At 44.8% G+C, this 24193-nt stretch overlaps 1 protein-coding gene across 1 annotated transcript in view; it reads left to right on the top strand.

The window, feature by feature from the left end:
- The window catches only part of DGKK (diacylglycerol kinase kappa), a 133890-nt gene extending 111793 nt beyond the window's left edge, over window positions 1-22097 (top strand). Inside the window, exons 15-28 of the mRNA XM_019631046.1 lie at window positions 499-718; window positions 2308-2412; window positions 2861-2957; window positions 6653-6760; window positions 8976-9072; window positions 9316-9423; window positions 10476-10589; window positions 10922-11056; window positions 12287-12447; window positions 13041-13182; window positions 14175-14261; window positions 18430-18540; window positions 20822-20945; window positions 22018-22097. Coding sequence (XP_019486591.1) covers window positions 499-718; window positions 2308-2412; window positions 2861-2957; window positions 6653-6760; window positions 8976-9072; window positions 9316-9423; window positions 10476-10589; window positions 10922-11056; window positions 12287-12447; window positions 13041-13182; window positions 14175-14261; window positions 18430-18540; window positions 20822-20945; window positions 22018-22097 — 1689 coding nt within the window. The remainder of the gene's footprint in view (window positions 1-498; window positions 719-2307; window positions 2413-2860; window positions 2958-6652; window positions 6761-8975; window positions 9073-9315; window positions 9424-10475; window positions 10590-10921; window positions 11057-12286; window positions 12448-13040; window positions 13183-14174; window positions 14262-18429; window positions 18541-20821; window positions 20946-22017) is intronic.
- The last annotated feature ends 2096 nt before the right edge of the window (window positions 22098-24193 follow it).

Here is a 24193-nt window from a genome sequence, read left to right as displayed (position 1 = left end):
TAAGTTGCCTGAAATCACAAACTGTTAAGTGATAGAGCTAGGAATCAAGACATAATCACTCAGGACATCCCCAAACATACCCACATACAAAAGCAGACACTGGGCACCCATGTAGAGGCACATCCATATCCACAGGAACATGCCCATGAAAACACCAATCCAGAAATGTTTATCTTTTCTCAAGTTTGCCATGTTATGTACCATTTTGCAGGCCAGTCTAACATGAGGAAGACTCAGCAGCACACGTTGATTCCCACAGCTGCTCAGAAACAAACGATATCTGTTTGATTTCCTAATACTCTTTGGTTATCTCCTCACATCTACCTAAGTGTTTCTTTTCCAAACCTTTCATCTCCCAACAGGTAGTTTTCTATGCTCAATGTTCCTGGCCAACTACTACCCCTCCCCTCCTCTCCCCATACCACCCCTGCTCCTTATTCTGTCCTCTCAAACACTGGTCCCTCATAGCAATGCCCTCTCTCCTTCCTCCCTATATAGAGCGATCTAATGTATGACAAGCTCAGTGTCATGATTGATGCCCTGGCTGAGGAGACAGCAGTTGAGAAAGGTGCTACAGTATGTACAGACAGTGGCAAGGCAGATGGAAAGCCCTTCGCCTCTCAAATAGACCACATAGCCAAGTGCAAGTTGGAGCTGACCACAAAGGCCAAGAATCTCCAGAAATCCTTGAAACTCATCATATTCCAAGTTGAACAAGGTAAGGCCCCAGGGTCGTGGTGATTGAAGTAGGGGAAAGAGAAGGTTCCAGTAGATGGTCTACTGGTCTCCCTCTCTGAATTTTCTATTTGACTCCACCACCAAAACCTGATTAGATTCTTCATTCAAATAGCATCCAAAATCAGCTCTCAAACTCTGCTGATTTGAAAAGTGTCAGTCGTGAGAAGCGGCCCCTTTGGATCCTCCTACCTCCCAGGCATTCAACTCTTGCTACTCATTTATTTTTGGAACTAACATTCATTCTAAACAATTACAGCTGCTTCAAGCTCTGTCAGCTTCCACCACCAGCCATGGAATTCTTTTCCCACCTGTTCCTGTTTCTATCCAACCACCAAGCCTGTGACTATTTTAGAAAGAAAGTAGTATTCATCTCTGCATGTCTTGCACAGTATTAATCAGGAACAAGGGCCCTGAGAGTGGTTCTGGGAGCTCTGGAATTGATTGTCATTTCCCACAACTCTGACAAGATGCAAGCTTCCGACTGAGTATGAAAACTCTTTCAACTCCTCCAACTTCTTAATTTTACATTTTTGTTCCCACCCTTTCCCCAAAATGTTTCTTTGAAAAACAGATCAGAAGACGGTATAATACCAAGTGTGTTCTCCTTTTTCTATTGGAATTGAGAAGAAGTCCATGTAGCAAGGAAGTCCCTTTGACTTTTAGCCGTGGCAACTTTTCCTGCCTTGGTACCTTTAGGCACAACCTCAGCCAAGTTTCCAAGAAAGAAAAGAAATCTCCCTTCTGCACTGTGAAAGAATTAAACAGTCCATGTGTCTCTATTTCTATAGTTAGTTTCTAAGCAGTGGGGATAAGATTTATCTCATGTAGCCACAACCCTGTCACAATGAACCCTCAGCCTGCTCCACCAGCACATAAGTCAGATTTAGAAGTGCATCTTGTGGCCATGGGACAGAGAAAGGCACCCCTGGTAGGATAGGGATTGAACCTATGAGCTTTGGCACAGGCTGAGCACCTGAGCTATACAACATATAGGCTGGTAAAAGGAAGGAGACTTCTCAAATATTCTGGGTTTGCATGAGACATTTGAGTGAAAGAACGGCATGGTTCTAGAGGCTCAAGTTTGGAACAAAAGTCATGTGAGTAAATAAATTAACAAAGAGGTAAGAATGGAGGTGGAAAAGCAGAGCATTTTCCACCTTGCCCCCACCCCCAACCCCACTGCACCACACGCACACACACACCGTTGGCCTCTGTGAGCTTCTACTCATAACCACACTTACTGGGTGACAGAAAAACAGTAACCAGTAAAGCAGAGAAAGCTCAGGCAGGGATATGAAAAGATATTCAGGGGAGCACTGTTAAGAAAGCTGAGACTACAAACAGCACAATGGAGGAGAGGTGATGGTCAAATGAGAGTCTCCATTGTCTACCCACACACTGACTGGTATTAACTAAATGAAAAGGATGCTCAAGAAAAGCCCAATAAATGTGACCAGTCCTCCCTCCCTTCCTTCATTTGTTCCCTTCCCCTCCCTTCGCTTCCCTTCCCCTCCCTTTTCCTTCCCTTTCCTCCTCTCCCTTTCCCTTCCCACCAATTTTTCTCTATAGTTCTAGATGAACAAACCCGGCAGACAATATCAGTTAAGAATTTTACTTCAACTTTCTTCCTGGAAGATGACTCAGAAGATATTAGCCAGACGAGCCCAAGACACCGTAAGGATCTTTCTCCTTGTCTTATTCTAGCCTTCATCACTGCCTTCTAGTGCCCAGAGAATAAACGTGTGCTTCCATGCGTCTTACTTTAGCCATAATCCTACTCTGCAGTAGATATCCCTCCCTCTTTCCCAGAAAACTCACACTACAGGATCCCATGCCAGTGTCCAGAAGTAATGACACCATTTGGTCCTTTGAAAAGGCTGGCCTGATGAAACCCAAGATTTGAAGCTGTTTTCACTGCTAGCAAGCAAACAGCCCAGCATCACTATCCTCTCAGTGGAAGTCCCTGTCCATCCAAGATGATCCCTTTTTGGAATGAAAACTGTGAATGTTATCTAAGTCATTGAGCATGACCCTACTCCACAGAGAAAATAGGATGAAATACAAATGCGGGGAGGGCTTTCTTGTTTGTATCTGACACCATGTTGATGTCTTTTGTGTCTAGGTTCTCGTCATGGCACTTTGTCTTCTGTACCACCTCTCAAACATGAAGACCTAGATCATCTGAATTTGGAATACTTACATTTTACACCTGAAACTATGTAAGTTGTTAGCCCTATCACCTTATTTATGGCTTATTTCTTTCTCTGGTTAAGAGCATAGTATAGGAGATCCAAGATGGTGGAGTAAACACTATACCTGCTTCCTTCCATGAACACATTAAAATTACAACTAAATTATAGAACAGTCAACCTGGAAAACCTTCTGAAGTCTAGTTCAATAAAAGTTTTATAACTAACGATATAAAGGAGAAGACACGTTCAGAATGGTAGGAGGGACAGAGACGCGAAACGGGCTGATCCCAAACCTCCATGTGGCGGATGAAAATTGGGAGGGATACCTCAGCTGCAGAGGTTCCCCCTGGAGGAGTGAAGGACCCCAGTCCCTCTCCAGGCTCCCCAGCCCAGAGTACTGATGCCAGGAAGAGGGGCCCCCACAATATCTGACTGTGAAAAACACTGGGAATTCTGACCACATAGGTGGGACGGAAGGCTGCAGGAAACCCAGATATCCTCTTAAAGGGCCTATGCACAGACTCGCTTGCTTGCAGGCACTCACCTTGGGCTTCAGCGGAAGTGTCAGTGACTCACAGGGCATCAGAGGCATACTGGGAGCAGATTGAGGTGTGTGGCTTTGAGGCCAGGGCTGCAGGACAGTCCCATTTTCCGTGTATGAGGTTCTTCTGTGCAGCCAGCAGGTGGCCGCCATCTTTACGCTTACGAACAAATGTGAATCTGATTGGTCTCCCCTCTACGCTTACGAACAAATGTGAATCTGATTGGTCTGGTAAAATCTGGGGCTCCACCCTGTTGACTCACTGGGATCCTGCCCCACCTAACTCCCCCAACACCAGAGGCACTTTCTCCACAAGCAGCCAGCCCACCCACATTGTACTCTTTCTTGGAAAACTATAGGAGTTTACAGGCCCCAGGCAGGTGACTGGCCTCCGTGTGCTCCGAGACTTTTGCTGAGTAGCTCCAGGCTCAACACTGGTACCAAACCAGAGTCTACATTAAGCTGGTGATCACAACACTTCCCACTGTGGTGACTCCCTGAGACCCTGCCTCATGAAACTTTCATACCACATAGGGCTTTATCAGCAGCTGAATCTTTAAGGGACCTGGCAGGTAGCAGCAGGCCTCAGGGTGTGCTGGCTTTTTGTGGAACTACCCCAGGTCCAGTAATGGTGGCAGCCATCCTCAGTTCAAAGCGTGCCCTCTCCCACGTGCCTCCAGGATTAGCACAGAGAGAGAAAAACTGCACATCACTTTGTAGGTGCTACCAGGTAGTTTCTGGCCAGTCCCAGGCAGTGAGTGACCTGGGCTTGCACCAGAGCCCCTCTCAAGAGGCCCCAGAACTAGCATACCTAGAGATTGGCTTAAGACCACAGCAGAGCACCACCCACTTAGCCCCACAAGCAGCACACACAAAGGGTGGTCTCAATAGGCACTGAAGTCCACTGGGAAGAATCTCACTCAATGGGGTAAGCCCCACACACAGCAGCCCATAAGCTGTGGATGTGGCCAAACCCTACAGCCAGTCAGCCTGAGGGTCAGTGCCACTCACTGATGTGCCAATAGCAATCAAGTCTCAACTATAACAAGAGGGCACACAAAACCCAACAGAGGACCCTCCTAGAGCACCTGAAGCAGGTGACCAGGAAGATTGTGATAGGGCCCCACAGGGCACCTACTACATAAAGCCACCTGGTCAACACATAGCATATGTAACTTATACATAGAAACAAACACAAGGAGTCAGCAAAAATGATGAAACAAAGAAATACCTCCCAAATAAAAGAACAGGAGAAAACTCCAGAAAAAGAACTAAATGAAATGGAGGCAAACAACCTACCAGAGACAGAGTTCAAAACAATGGTTATAAGGATACTCAAGGAATTTAGTGAGAACTTCAACAAAGTGTTTGAAAACATAAAAAGGACATAGAAACCATAAAAAAGACTAGTTAGAAGTGAAGAATACAATAATTGAGATAAAGAATGCACTAGAAGGAATCACCAGCAGACTAGATGTAGCAGAAGATCGAATCAGGGATTTGAAAAACAAGGTAGCATAAAACACCCAATTGGAACAGCAAAAAGAATAAAGAATCCCAAAAAAATGAGGAAAATTTAAGAGACTGCTGGACAATATCAAGCCTAATAACATTCACATCATAGAGGTACCAGAAGGAGAAGAGAGAAAGCAAGGGATTGAGAAAGTATTTGAAGAAATAATGACTGAAAACTTTCCTAACCTGGCAAAGAAAATAGACACACATGTCTAGGAAGCACAGATAGTCCCAAATAAAATGAATCCAAACAGGCCCACACCAAGACACATTATAATTAAAGTTGCAAAGGTTAAAGACAAAGAGAGACTCCTAAAAGCAGCAAGAGAAAGGCAACTAGTAACTTATAAGGGAGCTCCCATGAGACTGTCAGCTGATTTCACAACAAAAACTTTGCAGGCCACGAGGGATTGGCACAAAATATTCAATGTGATGAAAAGCAAGGATCTACCACCAAGGGTACTCTACCCAGCAATGCTATCATTTAAAATTGAAGGACAATTAAAGTGCTCCCTAGACAAGAAAAACCTGAAGGAGTTCATCACCATTAAATCAGTATTACAAGAATGTTAGAGTGACTTCTTTAAGACAAGGGAAAAAAGATCAAAATTATGAATAATAAAATGGCAATAGCTATATATCTATCAATAATTACTTTCAAGGGACTGCCTGGTGGCTCAGTTGGTTAGAGTGTGAGCACTGAGCAACAGGATTGCCAGTTCAATTCCCACATGGGCCAGTTAGTTGCACCCTCCGCAACTAGATTGAAGACAATCACTTGAGTTGAGCAGCCAGATGGCTCAGCTGGTGAGAGTGCATGCTCTTAACAACAAGGTTGCCACTTTGACTCCCACATGAGATGGTGGGCTCGCCCCCTGCAACTAGATGGAAAGCAGCGACTGGACTTGGAGCTGAGCTTGCACCCTCCACAACTAAGATTGATGGACAACATCTCTGGGGGAAAATGCAATGATTTATTGCCTAGTGTAAACCCTCCCACCATAGCCTATTTCAAGCTACTGATATAATGCTATTGAATGCAGAGTTGGGAAGTGATATGTATAATCAGCTGACATGAGCTGGTACGAACTGCCTCCAGCACACCACTAGTTTTGATGTCGACACTCGAGATGGATGCAGAAGAATAAGCAAACAGTGTGTGTGTGTGTGTGTGTGTGTGTATCCTCTTTTTTCAGTCTTTTCTCCCAAATGTGTGGTCACTTTGCTCTTTGATATGAAAGCGCTACAAAGGAGTTCTGATATCTCTGAAAACAGTAGAGCAGACCTGACTCTCAAATTTCTATCTGAGGTACTCAAAAATTCTTTATAGAAATAAATCAATGACTCCATTTCCCTTTACTATATATGGAAAAAAAGTATTGGCCACTCGTATCTGAAGGCCTCCAAAGATGACTTTTTTATTATGAATCCCAGTCCCACTGAATCCTCCCAACTAGCTGGGTGCCCTCTCATACAGCTCCCGAAGCTAGTTGTTAACACAATAGTACACATACATGTGCCTCTCAAGAACATTAAGCCTCATGCGCAATGTAGAGGAGGCCTTCCCGCAGTGGGTTTTGATCACGCATATGAAGTCTGCAGCCCAATGATAACAGCACTTCTGTCCTGCACCAATGTCTGTCCTCTTCCCTTTGGCTAATTTCAGACGCTTCAAAGAAAGGTGTGTCATGAACAACTATTTTGGAATTGGACTGGATGCTAAAATTTCTCTGGAATTCAACACCAGAAGAGATGAACACCCAGGACAATACAAGTAAGTAAAAGAAACTCCCCTCCCTACATGCACACAATCACAGTACACACATGTATTCCTACATCCCCTACCTCTCCAACTAGCAACAGAAAGAAAGAGGTCCTTTGGAAGTAACACATATCCATCCCAAGGTTAGGCTAATACGACGGCTTGCCCCAAATGTCGACCTGGACTGTGATGACTCTGCACTGGCATCCTGAACTTGGGCTGCCTTCATAGTTTAGACCTGTGGGTTGCTGTATAAACACAGCTGACTGTGTTACTCTTATTGAAAGCAGATTACATTGACTCAATTCATCAGCAAATTGCCTATCTTTGTTCTCTGCCTGTGAGAGCTTGACCAGGTTCTAGTAGTGGCTTCAGGTCTGTTTTCGCTTGGCAAGGCTGCAAAGTATCACCTGACTAGTTCTTGGTGTTTCTAACCTGGTTCTCTTGGACCCATTGATTTTTTTACCCCCTCCAGTGTTAACCTGCTTGGCACCTTTGGGTACTTTTGTACTACAGATAAACCCTAAGGCAGCCTCAGAGTTCTTGTGGTAAATTGAAACCACAAGTAAAAAGAAGCATGGCCCCTCCCACCACCACCACCCTTGCCATCTGCCACCAGAATCTCTCTCCCAGAGCGAGCCGTGGCTGAGGAACAAGTAATTTATCAGATATGTGGATTGCAAATATTGTTTCCCTGTTGCTTGTCTTTTTTTTTATTGTTGCTTGTCTTCATTTTCTTAATGCTATCTTTTTAAGTACAGAAGTTTAAAATTTTGATGAGATCCAATATTTTCTTTTATGGCCCATGCTTTTTATGCTATATCTAAGAAATCTTTGCCTAACTCAAGGTCTTAAAATTTTGCTCCTAAGATTTCCTTTATTTTTTTTCTTGTTTTAGCTCTTACATTTAAGTCTATAATCTGTTGCGAGTTAAAATTTTTTGTGTGGTGTGAGGTAAGGGTGTAAGTTCATCTGTTTGTACATGGATATCCAATTACAACAGCATCATTTTTCAAAGCTATTCTTTCCCCCAATGAATGGTGTTGGCACATTTGTCAATAATCAAATGACCATAAATATATGAGTTTTTTCCTAGATTCTCACTTCTGTTCTACTGATATGTGTCTATCCTATTCAACTACCACACTGTCTTAATGACCGTAGCTTTATAGTTAGTTTTGAAATTAAGTGATGAAAGTCCTCCAACTTTGTTCTTTTTCAGAACTGTGTTGGTTGTTCTAGGTTTGCATATTCGTATAACTAAATTCCTATTAGTTATTTTTTTTTTTAGCTGAGCCGTCCTGCCACCTGTTGGCAGCTCAGCAGCAGCTCAGCTTGGGCCAGGAATTTAACCGCTGTTGCTCAGAGCTCAAACTCTTGAGCGAGTTCTTAATGAACTGAGCCACTCGGTTGGCCCTAAACTCCTATTTTTATAGTGAGGAAACTAAAGTGCCCCAAAAGCTTGTAGTTTTAAACAGAGTCTAAATAATTTTGTGTTAGCCTTCTTACATTTCAAAACTCATGCCCGGTGGTGGCTCTACTTTAAAAGCTCCCAGTAAAACTCTATCCAGCCTTTCTAGTGATCATAAGCCCAATGCCTGCTTTTTATCAGAGATCCTACCATCACCAGGACCCTGTCCTTTCCACTTTCACCCCAAGTCTCCTGATATCCTTGCGTGTCCCATACTCTCTCCCCTGGCTCCTCCTCTACAATCTACCTAGTAAACTTAGCTCTATTCTATAGCACTGAATTAAGTATTTGATATACAGGTCTTAGAAAATCCCTGCACTTGGCCAGAAAAGTTATGCTTCAAAGAAATTGCTTTCTAAGAGTCATATGTTTCTAATGAAATTGGTTCCAAGCAGCTGAAATCCTGAGCTCCTTGAGTGGCACTTGCCAGGGTAGCTAGTGTCTACCAGCCAGCTATGCTCACAGCTTCTTATGAGCATTACTTTACCAAATCTGAATCAATATCAACAGCAAGGGAAAGAGGCAAATTTGCCTATCAATGGGATGCTGAGGCTTTGAGGGGGCCCAGGAACCCATTTGAGCAGGTGTTTGCACCATCCTAGAATTCCCTCTTGTGTCCAGTTTCCATTCAATATGACTCCTCTCTATATAAAGGCACTTAAGAAATAAAATGGTACCCCTCTTGCTTTTCCTCATCCATTTATCTTTATATTATTCACCCTATGGCTACCTTTCTCTCCCCTTATCTCCCTGTAGTACCCGCCTTAAGAACAAGATGTGGTATGGCCTTTTGGGAAGCAAGGAACTTTTGCAGCGCTCTTACAGGAAACTGGAAGAACGAGTGCACCTGGAGGTTAGTGGGAAAGAGGGTAATCCTTCCTAGGCAGAGAAAAAGGAAATCTCATGACCTTAGGAATCAACTTTCCCCTATATCTTTGGTTTTCCCCAAGCTTTATTTCTGATCCTCACTCACAGCTCATGGGAGGAAGGTATGAAAATAGATTTCCATTTTATGGATGAGAAAATGATAGCATGAAGAGAAGACAGAGCCCTTCCCCCATCTCTGTAAATGACCCTTCATATTGGTATCTTTCAGTGTGATGGAGAAGCCATCTCCTTGCCAAACCTGCAAGGCATTGTAGTGCTCAACATTACCAGCTATGCTGGAGGCATCAACTTTTGGGGAAGCAGCACAGCAACCACGGTGAGTATGGGAAAAGGAACAGGGAGGGAGAAAGGGGTTCCCCCACTAAGGTCTCTCAGAAAAGAGAGCTAGACTGACTGGAGTAGGAAGTGGACAATGTGGGGTGAGGAGATAGGATGGGAACTTTTATTAGTAGCAGCTATAAAGCAGTTTTTAAAAAGGCAAATACCATTTCATAGCACAAGAATTAACCAAAGACCTCAGGAACAGATCAATTCTTAGGTGTTGCCTAGACTTTGAATTTTCCATTCCTCAGGCCTAACAGATACTTGAAAGGTTACCTAGGCCATGCTCTTTTCTCCAAGGAGGTCTGTCGATAAAATCTCCTGGAAAATTGGCCATGACCCTTTTCTTCTGAGCTGACCCAAGAAGACCATGAGGCCAATGGGACTGACCTTGGGCATTTTTGATGCTAAGGAGGGAACCAGCTAAGAGCTGTGATCTCAAAAGGGGCTAAGAGTTTTTACCTCAGTGCCCTTTTCCCAGATTGGTTTCCTGACCTCATCTTTCCCCCCATTTTTAAAAGATTTTATTGGGGAATTGGGGGAGGGGAACAGACAAGTTGCTGTCCTTTTATTCTTCAGTCTTGTTGTGGCGGACGTCACTTCACTGGCCCATGTTGGTATTATCATTGCGCTCTTCCTGGGTGAGGCAGTCACTCACTGGCTATTGGACGGCCGCTCGCGGTGGCTCACGGCAGCTCACGAAAGCGCATGCCAGCTGCCGGCCAGCCCCACTGCAGCCTACTCCGTCGCCGGGGAACCACGGCAGCCCAGCTCCAGGTCGAGCTGTTGTTCACCATCTTAGCTGTAGAGGGCGCAGCGTCACTGGCCCTCATGTGGGATCCGAACCGGGGCCCTGCTGCTCAGACCTGGGGTCCCAAGCCAACTCCTAACCAACGCAGCACTCGGCCGGCCCATCATCTTTCCCCGTTTAATAAACAGTTACTCCACTCTTCATGAGCTAAAAAGTTCTCATCAGGAGCCTTCAAAGCATACCTGCTTATGATAGATAAGATGTGTGGGATATGTGACATCGTTCTTTCTCCTCAGGCATATGAGGCTCCTGCAATAGATGATGGAAAGCTGGAGGTAGTGGCAATCTTTGGTTCCATACAGATGGCAATGTCTCGTATTATAAATCTGCATCATCATCGTATCGCCCAGGTAGGCACCTGAAAGGGGCTGGAGCTCTATGGCTACAACCCAGGATAATGGGGTTGTCCCAGGAATTAACTAGGTATCAGTGTGTCAGGGTGGAGGGAGCTGATTATCTGATGGGCAGCAAGGTGCTGGCTAAGGTCAGAGACAGAGGTGGTAGGGACTAAAGAAGCAAAAAGCCCATAGATCGCAGGTGTCTCCTCCCTGAGATAATCTGATTCACATCCTTGCCAGTCCTGCTTCAGATACACATTAAGGCCATGACTGTGGGATTATCAGATTGGTTTATAGTAGTTGACTCATTTTTCTCCCCCATTCTCTGTCCTCTTCTGTGGCAGTGCCGTGAGGTGATGATAACCATTGATGGTGAAGAAGGTATCCCAGTGCAGGTTGATGGGGAGGCCTGGGTTCAGAGACCAGGCATTATCAAGATTAGATACAAGAATGCTGCCCAGATGCTGACAAGAGATCGGGTAAGAAGGGGAAGGCTCCTCTTGGGTTCCTACATTGTCTCATCTACAGCTATTGGGTTGTCGGAAAAGTCATGACGTATTTTTTCTATGTTTTTTGTTGCAAAAATGCATCATGACTTTTCCGACAGCCCAATATTACTTGAGTACTGAATACTTCCAGTTAAGCAGAAATCCTCAAAGGAATGTCTGCATGCTGCTTGCATCAGAGTCACTTTGGGTGCTTACTAGAAATGCACATTCCTGGGCCCCACACCAGACCCAACGAATCAGAATGAGGGTGGGTAGTTCCTGGGAATTTGCATTTGTAGACAAGCCTCCTGAGACATTCTGATATATACTGACATTTGGAAACCACTGTCCAAGGGAGTGAAATAAGGAGCTCCCTCCTGTAGTTTTGGACAAAGTTGTCCTCCCCCCACTGCACAGAGAGCTGAAGGTCTCAGGTGCTTATGGAGAAATCTGCTCTTTCAACAAGAGATTCTTCATTGAACATGGTCTTTAGGTTCCTTTAAGATTACTTAAAATGCTGCATTTGCAAACGTCACACACTTCAGCTAAACCATCTAAAGCTAGAAAGGAGCCATTATTGATCAGATGTTCTGTGCTTGGAGGCTTTCTTCCATTCCGATCTGAAGACAGGGCACAGAAGCAGCAATAGAGAGGGGAGGGGAAGTCTAGTTTATAAACTGCCTACCTTGCACTGGGCACTTTACATATATTCATTCTCTAAAGGAGGTCCTCCCAACAATCCTATGAGATAGATACACTTATTCCCTTTTTACAGATGAGGAAAATGGGGACCAGAGAGGTTAAATAATTTGCTAAAGGTCATACAACCAATAAATGATAGAAGGATGATTCAAAATTAAATTAGATATGTCTGGCTCTAAAATCCATCACAACATATCACCTAGATTTGGCAAAGAAGGGAGCGTGAACGGTGTTCCACTGTCTTATTGATAATGATGCCCTCATATAGGAGTTTCTGGAAGGGAGACATCTGTCTGATGGAAGCATGTTCTCCCAAGACTCAGCATAGTAACAACAACAAAAACTAAAAGTGCCTAGTACAGAAGAATAAAATGATGGATAGATGTATAGATGTGTAGCTGGGTGTATGGGGGAATGGATGGGGCCCGATTCTCCCTTTGCCCACTATACCCACAAATATGAGACTCAGAAAGATCTGTCACAGCAATCATTAGGATCTGACACTGTCTTCATCTCCAGGACATTGAGAACTCAATGAAAATGTGGGGGTATAAGCATACTGAAATTCAAGCTGCCTCTCAACCCCAGCTGGACTCCCAGGAATCTCAAGATAGCCTCTCTGATGAGGAGTCTGCTCAGATGCAGCACTTAGCTCGGCTTGCAGAAAACCTCATCAGCAGGTAAGTGGACTAGATTAGCCCAGATACAGGGCTGGTAATCCTAAGAAGGGATAGAGAGAAGAAGCCAATTTGTGTCTTTTGGCTACTGGGGAGCCTGGGCTCAGAAAGGAGTCTTATCCAGGGCTCTGAAGATTGATAGGGACCCTGACAACCCAGGCAGGCAATGGTCTTTGTGCTCAGCAATAAGCCAGTTTGGACCTCTCCCATTAGGCCCAGAGATGAATTTTGATCTCCTCCTGCTGCCCCAGACCCAACAGGACTGAGAGTGTTTATCATTGCCCTTAAATATCAGGACAGCCTTGGACTTCCTGGAGTCAGCTGCCCTCCCCTATCTGGCCTCCCACTTTCCCAAAGCACCCAATATCTAATACAGGTGAGACAAGGATGGACAAAGGTGAATACCTAGAAAAGAGGAGAACCATTTTTGGCTTGGTGGCTACCTAGAGATGAGTACAAATAACAGGAGGGAGTAAAGAATCCAATTTGGGTACCCAGGGCTTTCATTTCTATTCTTAACCCAACCCTCACCAGCACCCCAGGCCAGAAGTCCTTCAGAACTCCAGACTCATCTATCCGTCCTTGTTTTATTGCAGACTTACTGACCTGAGCAAGGTCCACCAGCATGTGTCTGTCCTCATGGATTCTGTGAATGCCAGTGCTAACATCTTGAACAATGTATTTTATGGCCAAGACAGTGGCAACGAGGCAGGTGCAGCTCCCTGTACTCCCACTGAGGTAATGGGGGGGGAAAGGCAGATGAAGGAAAGGAGTCAAGCCAAATAGGAAAGGGGATGAAAGGGAAGGAAGGGGCGTCGCAAGGCTGCATGGAGAAGCTGGGCAAATGATATTTCAGGAAATTGATGGATAGAGTGAAGGGGAAGGTAGGCATTCCTTGACTTGTTACAGGTCCAGAGTGGCTACTGGGGGAATCCCATAGCAGATTCCATCACCCTGAGAGCTAGCCCTCTTCCCTGATAACCATCTACCACACTGGCCTCAGGGGAGAAATGGCAAGTGAATGGAGAGAAAGTTGGTCTTGGCCCGTCCTCATCCCTGTTAAGGTGACACCTGTCATTGAAACCTGAGCTCCAGGCTGCCTTTGTTTCACTCTTGAGGGAAAGGTCCAGATTAAGATACTTGATGTTAAATGTGCTGTCCTGTGATTTTACCCACTGCCAAAAGATTTAAGGGATGCTTTTAAAAAGCAACTTTAGTGTTAGGCAAATGATACAAATGGGCCAGGGTCAGGGCCTCCTGAAATGTGGGTTACCTATTTATTTTGGGCCAGATCTTAGTTGAAGGAGGCCTGGAACTCAAGGCTTGGAGTTTCAAAAAGAGAGTTGGTTGGACCTAACTTCACCTATCATGGGAAAGGTACTTTCAGCCCAGCGACAAGTAGCCCCAAGCTTACTCTCTGGTTTGCATATTTCCTATTTCCCTATACCCATAGCACTCAATGATGCCAAATACGAAGTTGTGCTGTGCCACCACTTCATAGGACACACCACTACAGCTATAGTAGTTGACAGCTGGTATCAGTTCTGATTGGTTGGTCCCCATTCTGTACTAGTTGTGCTGTATTTTGAATATTACTTTTTCACTTACGGCCACATCCTACTAGCCTGCTCCTACCTTCCCAAAGAGAAGCCAGCTACTGCTTGCCTACTAACCAACAACTCCTGTCTTTGTCTTTTCTCTTCCTTTCTTTTTCTTTCTTCTCCTCTCAGACTCTAAGCAGAAATGATGCAGTCGATGTTACATTTAGTCTTAAAGGGCTCTACGATGACACCAAAGCTTTCCTGGATGAAAACTTGGTGAGTGGAGGGGGTTGGAACAAGGGAGGGCAAAGTATCCCATCCAAAGATGGTCATGGTCTATGCTTGGTTCTAGGACACTGGAAGACCTGTAGGTATATTTTGGCCAAGTGCTTACCTGGCAGTCCCTGCTGTCTCATCCTCACTCAGGGTTGTCACTGACTGTATCACTTCATAGGTTATGCTAATCCATAGGGACTACCATATCCTTGAAGAAAAGTGTCCCCCTATTCTTTGGCAAATGTCTCCTGGGTCCAGACCAGGCCAATCAAAAGCAGGTTGTTCTCATCATGCCTAAAACAGCTTCAGTAGAAATGGGTGAGCTCTTTTGAGCTGTTCTGTGTCTCCCAGGTGTCCATATACCTCTCTCACCATGTGGGAAGACAGTATGGAATAGTGGGAAAAATTGGTGGACTCTGTTCAAATCCCAAATCTGCCACTTACTAGCTGTATTAGTTTCCTAAGGCTGCCGAAACAAAGTGCTAAACCTTGGGTGACCTAAAACAACAGAAATTTATTGTCTCACAGTTCTATAGGCCAGAGCCTGAAATCAAGGTATCAACAAGGTGATAGTCCTCTGAAACCTACGGGGTGGGGGGGTCCTTCCTTGCCTCTCCCTAGCTTCTGGTGACTTGCTGGCAATCTTTGGTGTTCCTAGGCTTGTAGATGCACCACTCCAATCCTCCAGCTCCACGTGGTGTTCTCCCTGTGTCTCTCTGCCTTCAAATGGCCATCTTCTTATAAGGACACCAGTCATACTAGATCAGGGGCCCATCCTACTCCAGTATGACCTCATTTTAAAAATTAATAATAGATATGTATGATATCACGTGTGGGGGGGGGCAGTAGATTGCGGGAGGGGGCTTGTCACTTTGTGAGAGTTGAAAAGTATAACTATTGCATTGTTTTGTATACCTGAAATTGATAAAGAAATTTTTTAAAAATCGAATTATATCAGCAATGACCCTATCTCTAAATAAGGTCACATTCTGAGGTACTGGGGGTTAGGATTTCAACATATCTTTTTTTTTTTTTGGCGGGGGTAGGGGGCGGGGTCACAATTGAATCCATAACACTAGCTGTGTGAAATTACTTCACCTTTCTGGATCTCAGTTTCCCTATCTACAAAATAGGAATTGTAATCTCTACTTCTCCAGGCTGTTGTGAGGATTAAACAAACTATTGTATATTAAGTGCCTACCTGTGCTTGGCACATAGTGGCAACTTGATAGATGGTACATTTTGTTAGTGTTAGGGAAAATGGACTCAGGCTCAGTTTTTGAGCTACAAGAATAGTTGCGTGTTTCCTGAAGGCAAAGCCCATAGGCATGCCCATAGGTCTGATGAGTCAACTGATCATGACCACCTCACTTTGGAGTCGGCTATTAAGGCCCTGAGGCAGGTGCTGTTCTTGTCTCTCATCTAACTATGGTTTATTTGAAGAGGGGCTTCTGAGTTGATATTCCAAAAAGTGCATCCATGTCTTCTTTTCAATTTGCAAATCTAATTGGCACCCTGCACAGGCAGCAGAGTACTCAGGCAATCAGGTCAGGCTGTCCCAGCATCTGAACCCCAAGCTAGAGTCTTTCAGCCTTAGACAATAGCAACAGAAATACCTTCTCTATATAGGCAGAACTCAATGCCTTACCACTTTGGGCAGCAGGAAATATGGGAATTTGGTCTCTCATTGCCACTCAGGCTTTCTTGAGGCTCATGGTATGGATATTGGTTCCTGCCAGCCAACAACTCACATTGAACACATACCATACTTAACAAAGGACTTACTAAGGATCCACACATATCCACACATCCAAATGAGACCAAGGGCAGGCAGCGGCTAACTAAGAATGACCAAGTACATCCAGAAAAGCTATGTCATAGATGTGGAATGGAGGTAAGGCTAATTTCATTTGGATATTGTTATGCCTCCCCTTGAAACAGGACAGTACAGAGCTCAATGTTGGCAGAGGGATGGAGACTTATGATGAAGTAAATCCCACCCAATAACTCCCACTTCCCTTATTTGGCAGCCTCACTTGTACTATGGCTAATGATGTGTTGGGACAGGAACCAAGAAATGAGCAACAAAGTCCTCTGAGCCAGTTTGCACATTTACCTCAGAGAAGGGTCCTGGACAAGGTTTCCACTGGAGCCAGAAGGACAGGAGAATAGACCACAAGACTCAGGCCCACCCACCTACTATTTTTCAGAGCCTGAGTCTCCAGACGCCAAATAAGAAGTCATTAGGAAGCCATTTTATTCCTTTCCTGTTATGATTAGGGATCACTTTCCAAGGCCCCAAATTCCTCTCTTTCTTCTGTGCTTTTGGGTTTGACTACCACACCATTTTTGAGTACCGCTAGTAAGTATGCCCCTAAGGACTCCCTGCCCCTCCTCCCCTTACCTGGCCATTTTTCCCTGACATCCACTCTCCCCCATCCCACCTCCATGTGCACACAAATGTCCTGTGCATCTGGGCTACTCTGTACTGTTCTAAATCATTAGCTGTAAAACAAAATGACGAGATTATTTGTCAGCACTGATTTGTTTCATCCTGACTGGCTATAAACTCCAATGCCATACCCCACGCATTCCTCGGCCACCCATTTGTGACACTTGGCAAGGATCCACTTATGGCTGGAGCATCAAGTGGCCCATGCACAGTAAGAAGCCACATACAGGCCAGGTTGAAGGTAGAGTTCATGCCAGGGAGAAGAGATGAAGCCAAGTGAGGTGGGCTGGAAAGCATGCCCAGGCTGAAGATAGCAGCATGCACCTGTTCTCCCAGCCCAGTTCACTGAACTATGAACTATCTCACCTGTGTTGCTGGTCTAGAACTTGGTTTGTCTGAGTTGGAGATGGTCCCAGAAGAATCCATTTTGTCTCCCTTGGACTGAAGAGTTCATCCTGTGGGTGCCGGGAGTTACTAGGGAATGCTTAAGCTGTGTTTCCTGAACCTGTGGGACAAGCCATCTGGAACTCATTTCTTACTAAGAGTGAATAGATAGGGGCTCAAGCACAGCCTGGGGAGGCAGGCCTTCTTTGCCAGGAAGGGAAATTGAGCCAATCTCTCTCTCTAGCCCTCTCCTTGCTTCACAAAGCAGCCTTTAAATTATAGTAACTGCAATAAAGATCCGGCCCCACCCAGCATCTGGCCATCTCACATATCCTTTCTGGGACTGTGGTTTAGAGGGGAGGCTATAGAGTTAAACAGATCTGGGGTCTGTCTTGCCATGTGATCTTGAGCACTAAACTTCTCTGAGTCTGTTTTCTCACCTATAAAATGAGAACAATAGTACCTTGTAAAGGTATTGAAAAGTTATTGGAGGGGAGGGGGGTGGAAAAGGTGAAGGGATTAAGGAGTACAAATTGGTAGATATAAAATAGTCATGGGGATGTAAAGCAAAGCATAGGAATATAGTCAATAATATGGTAATAGCTTTGTATAGTGGTGCCAGGTAGGTACTAGACTAGTCGAGGGATCACTGCCTAAATTATATAAATGTCTAACCACTATGCTGTATACCTGAAACTAATATAAAATAATATTGAATGTCAACTATAACTGAAATAAAAGAAATAAATAATTTTTAAAGTGTTGTTGGAAAGATGGAATTTTGAAATCATGCATACACAGTGCCTGGCATACAGTATGTGGTCAAAAATTGGTAGCTGTTATTTAGGGATGCACTCAGATGTCTCTAGGAATTTGAGGGTCGGGCCGGCCGAGTGGCTCAGTTGGTTAAGAGCTCGCTCAAGAGTTTGAGCTCTGAGCAACAGCGGTTCAAGTCCAGCCCGAGCTGAGCAGCCGCTGAGCTGCCAACAGGTAGCAGGATGGCTCAGCTTAAAAAAAAAAAGGAATTTGAGGGTCAAGGGTAGGATCCTTGTCCTGAACCCTAAGCTGTCAGAGTATAAATGAGCATTACACTGGTCAAAGGGCCTTTCTGCGTGCCAAACTGAGCATGTCCAGCCCCACCACCTGGTTGTTTCCTGGGTCTCCCTGTTGAGAAAGAAAAGAGCTTTCCATGACCCCAAGGCCAAAGGGGATGGAAGTTGGCACCCTGTGGTCTCATGGCCACTAGCAGGGACTGGGAGTGGGGGATAGGGCAAGAGTCTGTGAAGGCAGGATGCTAGGCATTGGACATTCACTTTCTCCTGTCTTCCCCAGCTGAGAAATGCTGAGGATGAAGCCACACTGCAAACCTCTTTGGATGCCATGAATAGGGAGTTTGAAAAGCTATCCGAGATCGACTGGATGAATTCAATCCTTGTTCCGGAGGTATGAGATCTGGGGATTGGGAAATAAAATGAAAGAGGGATTCTTTCTTGGTGCTTTACCTTCCAGTGTGGGCCAGGACTGATGTAGGAGAGGGAGTCCAGTAGTGGCTCTTGGACTGAGCTTTTAATAGAGCCTCCCCCTCCCATCTTCTCATCATAAGGAGACAGGACAAGACAGAAAGCACATTGAAAAATTAGATGACCATGGGAAAGTGACCAGGAAGAAGAACCATTCTGTGGCAGATGATTGGGAAAGAATAAGCAAGATTGGTTTTGTTTGTTAGTTAGTTAGTTTGTTTTCCTGTACTGTTCTCCTGGCCACAATGTGCCCTCCCTGCTCAGTGCCTGCATCTGGTACATACAATTATGGCCATACCAGCTGTTTACAGCCAACTTCTGTTCTACATGGCTGGCTCCCAGGTCTTATTGGTGGTTAAATCTTCCAACTATCCCCTCTCTCTGCTGCTTATCGTCCCTCCCCCTCTGGGAGGATGGTAGGTTCTCCAGTGCCTTCCCCTAGCAGGTGCGTGGCTTGAAAGCAAATCAAGCATGGCAGTTGTAGCTACAATATAGTTGTAGGGACGCTGTCATTTTTGGACAACTCTGAGTACTTTCCTGACATCGAAAAATAGTCCCATTTAATAAATCAAATGACTCAAAGGTATCCACCTATCACTAGGTAAATTACTACCTTTACAGTCTGACAGGGTTTTTCATTAAATTTCCCCACCATAGACTAGCTCATTTCAAACTGTAGGAGTCCCTGGTTCCCCTACTCATTATACCCGTTTCTGGCTCCATACACCAGTCATATGCAAGTGAGCAACCCATACAGGCATGTTTGGACTAGTGCAGCAATCTGGCTACCATTTAAGAGAAAAACCATATACAACTTCAGGTATTAAAGGATTTAATAACTTACTCATATGACTTGACTGATGACTTTGCTGCTCTTGATCAGTAGCCCTCAGGGGAAGGAAAACATGCTGGCATGCAGAAAAGGAAGCACACTCCTGTAACACCCTGTTTCTATTATTACTCAGTTCAGCTATATCTCACCAAGCTCCTGAACTAGGCAAGTGGGCTGGATATTAAGAGAAATGAGAAAAGGCATCCATGGCCTGATGTCTCAGTGTGTGAGTCTGCCTGGCCTGGAGCATAATCTCTTTTCTGGGCTTCAGTATTTCCATAAAGATGAAGAAGCGAGGCTCTAAAGAAGGGCAAAGTGGATTGAAAGAAAGCCAGGAAGATGTTGCTCATTCACGTGACACTAATTTTGCTCAACTTAAGGCCACAGAAGATTCAGATCCACTTTGGCGGGGAAAAGCAGGGTGACTCAATTATTCCTTGGGCTTTCCAAGGCTTTGGCTGAGGGGCAAGGTCCTGTGCCCTTCCGTTAGGTTTCTTCTGAAAGGCAATTCTGAAGTCTCTTGTCTATGTCCTCAAGAAGAGTGTAAGTGGGAGTCAGAGCAGGAAGAGGAGGAGGACAGGTTTATATTCTTCTTCTAATGGAGGGGATCAGAGGTATACATAAACTTGAAGAGAAGAAATCCCAAAGTTTCTTGGAATGCGTTTGGCTGAACTTTCCAGCAACAAAGTTAACCTTGGAATAATGTTTTACTGAGCCCAGTAGCAAAACAAGCACACTTTAGCAGGAGTGAGAGGACTGGGAGGCTAAGGTGAAATTAAGGAGCCTGCATGATCTGTACAGCAGAGAGCCCACATTCCTCATGAAGAGCTATGTGTAGAGACCACTTTTTGTATTCCACACAGGAAAGCAGGTGGCCTGGTTCTTCCCTATAGGAAGGTATTTGGCCAAGGGAATGAGTCGGGGCTCACCAAACCATATGTCTAAAAGAAGGGATGATTTTTCTAATTCATGCAGAGGTACCACTTGAGCTAGCAGTGGCCCTAGCAATCTCATCCTACCAATCCCTAGTTGCATGACCTCAGGTGACATATTTTACCTCTCTGAGCCTCTGTGTCCTCGTTTATATAATAGGGGTGATACTAGCCAACTTGCAAGATTGTCGGGGGTTCATATGAGAGCATTTAAAGCATTTAGCAAGGCACCTGACACAGAGTAGGATCTTGGTTAAAAAAAAAGTTGCCTTCCTAGGGCATGGGACTAGTGGATAGGAGTGTTGCCTTCACCTGGATAGATAGCAGATCTGCCTGCTTTCTGCAGCCATCTTTGTTCATTGTCTTGCTAGGCCTCCAGGAATTGTTTCTGAATGTCAGGCAACTAACATTCTGACCTTCCTCTTGCTATGGTTTCCCAGGACAAATCTTCAGACACTGACAGTAGAAGCCTCAGGTTGAAAGTTAAACTCCCCAAATTGAGGAAGAAGAAGCTAGAAGAGGAAGACAAGTCTAAATCAAGCCAAGGAGTCCAGGGTTTTATTGGTAAGTCTCTCCCACAGGCATGGGGGTTCCTTGGCAGCCCTGGTATGTCCCAGGGACCTAAAGCTACATTTAGAAATGTTTACAGGTATGGATGGTGGTGATGGAGGAGGCTGGCTGGGAGCCAACTTTAGGTAATGCTAAGCAGTCTCTTGGACGAGATGTAAGTTAGAAAGTAGAATGGACACTGGCACAAGGGAGAACCTGACAAGGAACCTTGCCATGTGGTCTCTGTGTTATAGAGAACTGAAGGGAAAAAATGACAACAAGCAGTTACTTTTCTGCTTCACCCATTCCCATTCTGGGTTGATAAAGTATGGCAAAATAGTCATACTTAGGTCTCCCTCCTAGTCAAATACAAGCTTTTGGTCCTGCTCCAGAAAGCAGTATTACTTGAGATGGGTTGGTGGTGTCAATGGTGGGCACCCACAGGGTCAGGAACAGGTTCCACGACCCAGCTAAACATTTTATTCCCTATCTGTTATAGCAAAACCCAAGAAATACACAACTTCTATATTACATTATTTGAATTTTGGTTCCATCTCTTTTTCACAATTGGACTTAATACATTACTGATGTTAGTGGGGCTCAAAAGAAGGCTCTCTTAGAGTTGTCAGTTATGCCAATTCTGATGTTAATGGTCTCTCCTAAATTTTGCGTCTAGACGACCTGGAAGCTTGAGAGATATAGCAGTAGTGGACATGGGGGGTGGCAGTTGTTTCGTTTTTGAGGAAGTGAAAGTTTGCACAAATATCAAGGGAGAATCCCCTGGACCAAGCTGTGTTTTCTCAAGTTTGGTCCAATGGGCTTGATTCCCTAAGAACCTGCCAGTTGGGAAACTATGGTGTTATGAGAGTCTTTCGGAAGACTTTGAAGGGGTCAACAGCAGTTCCATGGGTTATTAGGTTCTGAGAACTCATCCCATTTGTGTTTGGATGGGTCAGAGATGGTTGGTACAATAGAAACAAACCAGTCTATCTCCTAACAGTCTTTGTTTGCTCTCTTTAGGGGCCATACGTTTGGGCATCTGGCAATATGCTAACCTCATTATTTCTATACTTTTTTTTCCCTGAAGGAAATTTGTGGCATCGCAGAAACCGTGAGGATGAAACAAAAGATGATGATTCTCCAACATCATCAACATATCAATTCTAGCCCTGGAAAGCTGGAAGGAGAACTCACAATGTTTAGAATTCTACTAAAAAACTCTCAAAACCTTAATACAGGCTAGACTAAATTATTTCAGAACAAATATGAGCACCACCAAAAGGATCTCCCGATTCTTTACACTAATACATTTTTCCTGGACTCGATCAGGTCTCCTTAGAGGTCTATATCATCTCATTGGCCAAAGATTCTTGTTTTGAGTTGTCTTGTTTGGTTCTCCTTCTCTTTGTGTACCTTGAGCAAGTACAGTATTTAATTGGGATAAGCTGTTTATGAATGGCCTGGTAGCTATAAAGGATTCAAGGGAGTTCACCTCTTCGGGGAGTTTGGGAATGGTTTTCTCTGACTGGCAGAGAAACTGTTGATGCTCGGGAATGAATGAAAGAAAGAAATACTCTCAGGGAGTTGAGGAGAGAGGTCAGGATAGCCAGGTGCGGTTGTGTTTCTCCCCCAATCCCTGCCAGCTGCAATTTCAGGGGGTCTCTTCTAGTTGGCTCATTAAGCTGAGAACGAGGTCCTGGGGGCTTGTCCACTTGCCTGTTACAGTGATCGTATGAAATCTTTCCTTGTAGACGTGATGACTGCTCTTTCTGCAAAGTTTTTGTTTTTCCATGTGTGCATGTATATTTTTGCACATGTCCAGGTGGTGCTCCGGTGGCTGGGTGGGCCCATTCGTTCGAACTCACCCCTATGGCAACCATACAGGCTCCCCTCCTACTGCCTTGATCCTAGCCTGCCTGCTTCCATGGAGTGTTTGCCTGCATTTTTGCTGGATTTTTTAACTAAATGTTTTGCCGCTGTGCTGCAGTATAGATTGTGTATAGAGACATAAAGATGTATATATTATATATATATATTATATATATATATATATTTTTAAGAGCTGAAGATACAACTTAACCTCTAAGTGACCCTATAATTTATTGTGCTAACCAAGGAATCCCTCCTCACTCTGATCCCAACCCCAACCCCCATTATCCTACACACACATATATGCCTCTACCAACTGCCCTAGTTCTTGATGGAACTTCTAATCTTTTGGTGCATTTTTAGCGTCTTTGAAGTGGCTGGGATCTACCTATAGCCCAGCTGATTCTGACGCCCCCTTAAAATTCTGAGCCAGGCCACGGAAAGGGGAACAAAAACACCAGTGCCCTAGAGAAGGGGACCAAGCTAGCATGCTGCCTGTTTTGTTCTATTTGTCCTGGACTCTACATCAGCAGCTGCCCTGCCCTGTGCTTTCCCCTTCTCCACTAAACGGACCGTATGGAGCAACCAGGCCTTGAGCTGTGACTTAGATGCCTAAGCTAGGGACTGCCTGACAATCAAGTAACAGCCTAGGCCTTTCCCCACAAGCTCCATCTTGGCCTGCATTTTCTGGACCGTCTGCTGGGTCTGTCCTGAAATCATCTTCAAATTTCCCACCTTGCTCTTTCCCTTGAGTACAGAGGGGCATTCAGGGCAACCAGTAAGAACACGGGCCTGGGAAAATGGAGGCTAAAAGCCTCTGCTTCTCCCACGGTTCCTCCAAATTTCTCATGAAAACGAACTAGGCCCAAACTGCCCCCAATCCCAATTAGCATTGTTTTCAATGCCCACTCCCAGTCAGGCAAATCTAATCAAACTCCAGTGTGCAGAGAGGTTCTCTCTGGTCTGCCTTGTATCCCCACTCCACCCTCAGCTCCTATTTTAGGTAAGTGTCCCTTCCCACTTATCAAAAGAAAGCCAGAAAACTGGCCTCTCCCCACTTCTCAAACTTAGCGTGCTCAGTTACCTGACTCAGTCCAACAGCTGGTTCATTGAGGTGCACAATCCAGACTCCAGGCACTGGTTCTCAACTCTGGAACTCCACCAGCCTAGCCCACTTAAACCAGCCACCTGTGTTCCACCTCTGCAGGGGTGAGGAGAAAAATAAATACTACCTAGGGGATCGTCCCCAAATGTCTGATTGCTGTGCCCAACAAACTAAAAAGTTCTAGCTCTACAACTTCAGGAGAACGTTAATGGAAAAAAGATAAAACATTTAAAACTTATTTAAGCATCAGCGTATGTGAACTTACTGTACATATTTGAGTGGGGAATGT

The sequence above is a fragment of the Hipposideros armiger genome, unplaced genomic scaffold, assembly GCF_001890085.2.
Source record: "Hipposideros armiger isolate ML-2016 unplaced genomic scaffold, ASM189008v1 scaffold_980, whole genome shotgun sequence".
NCBI lineage: Eukaryota > Metazoa > Chordata > Mammalia > Chiroptera > Hipposideridae > Hipposideros > Hipposideros armiger.
Note: the sequence above shows the minus strand (reverse complement) of the source record. Positions and strands in the feature narration are given on the sequence as shown.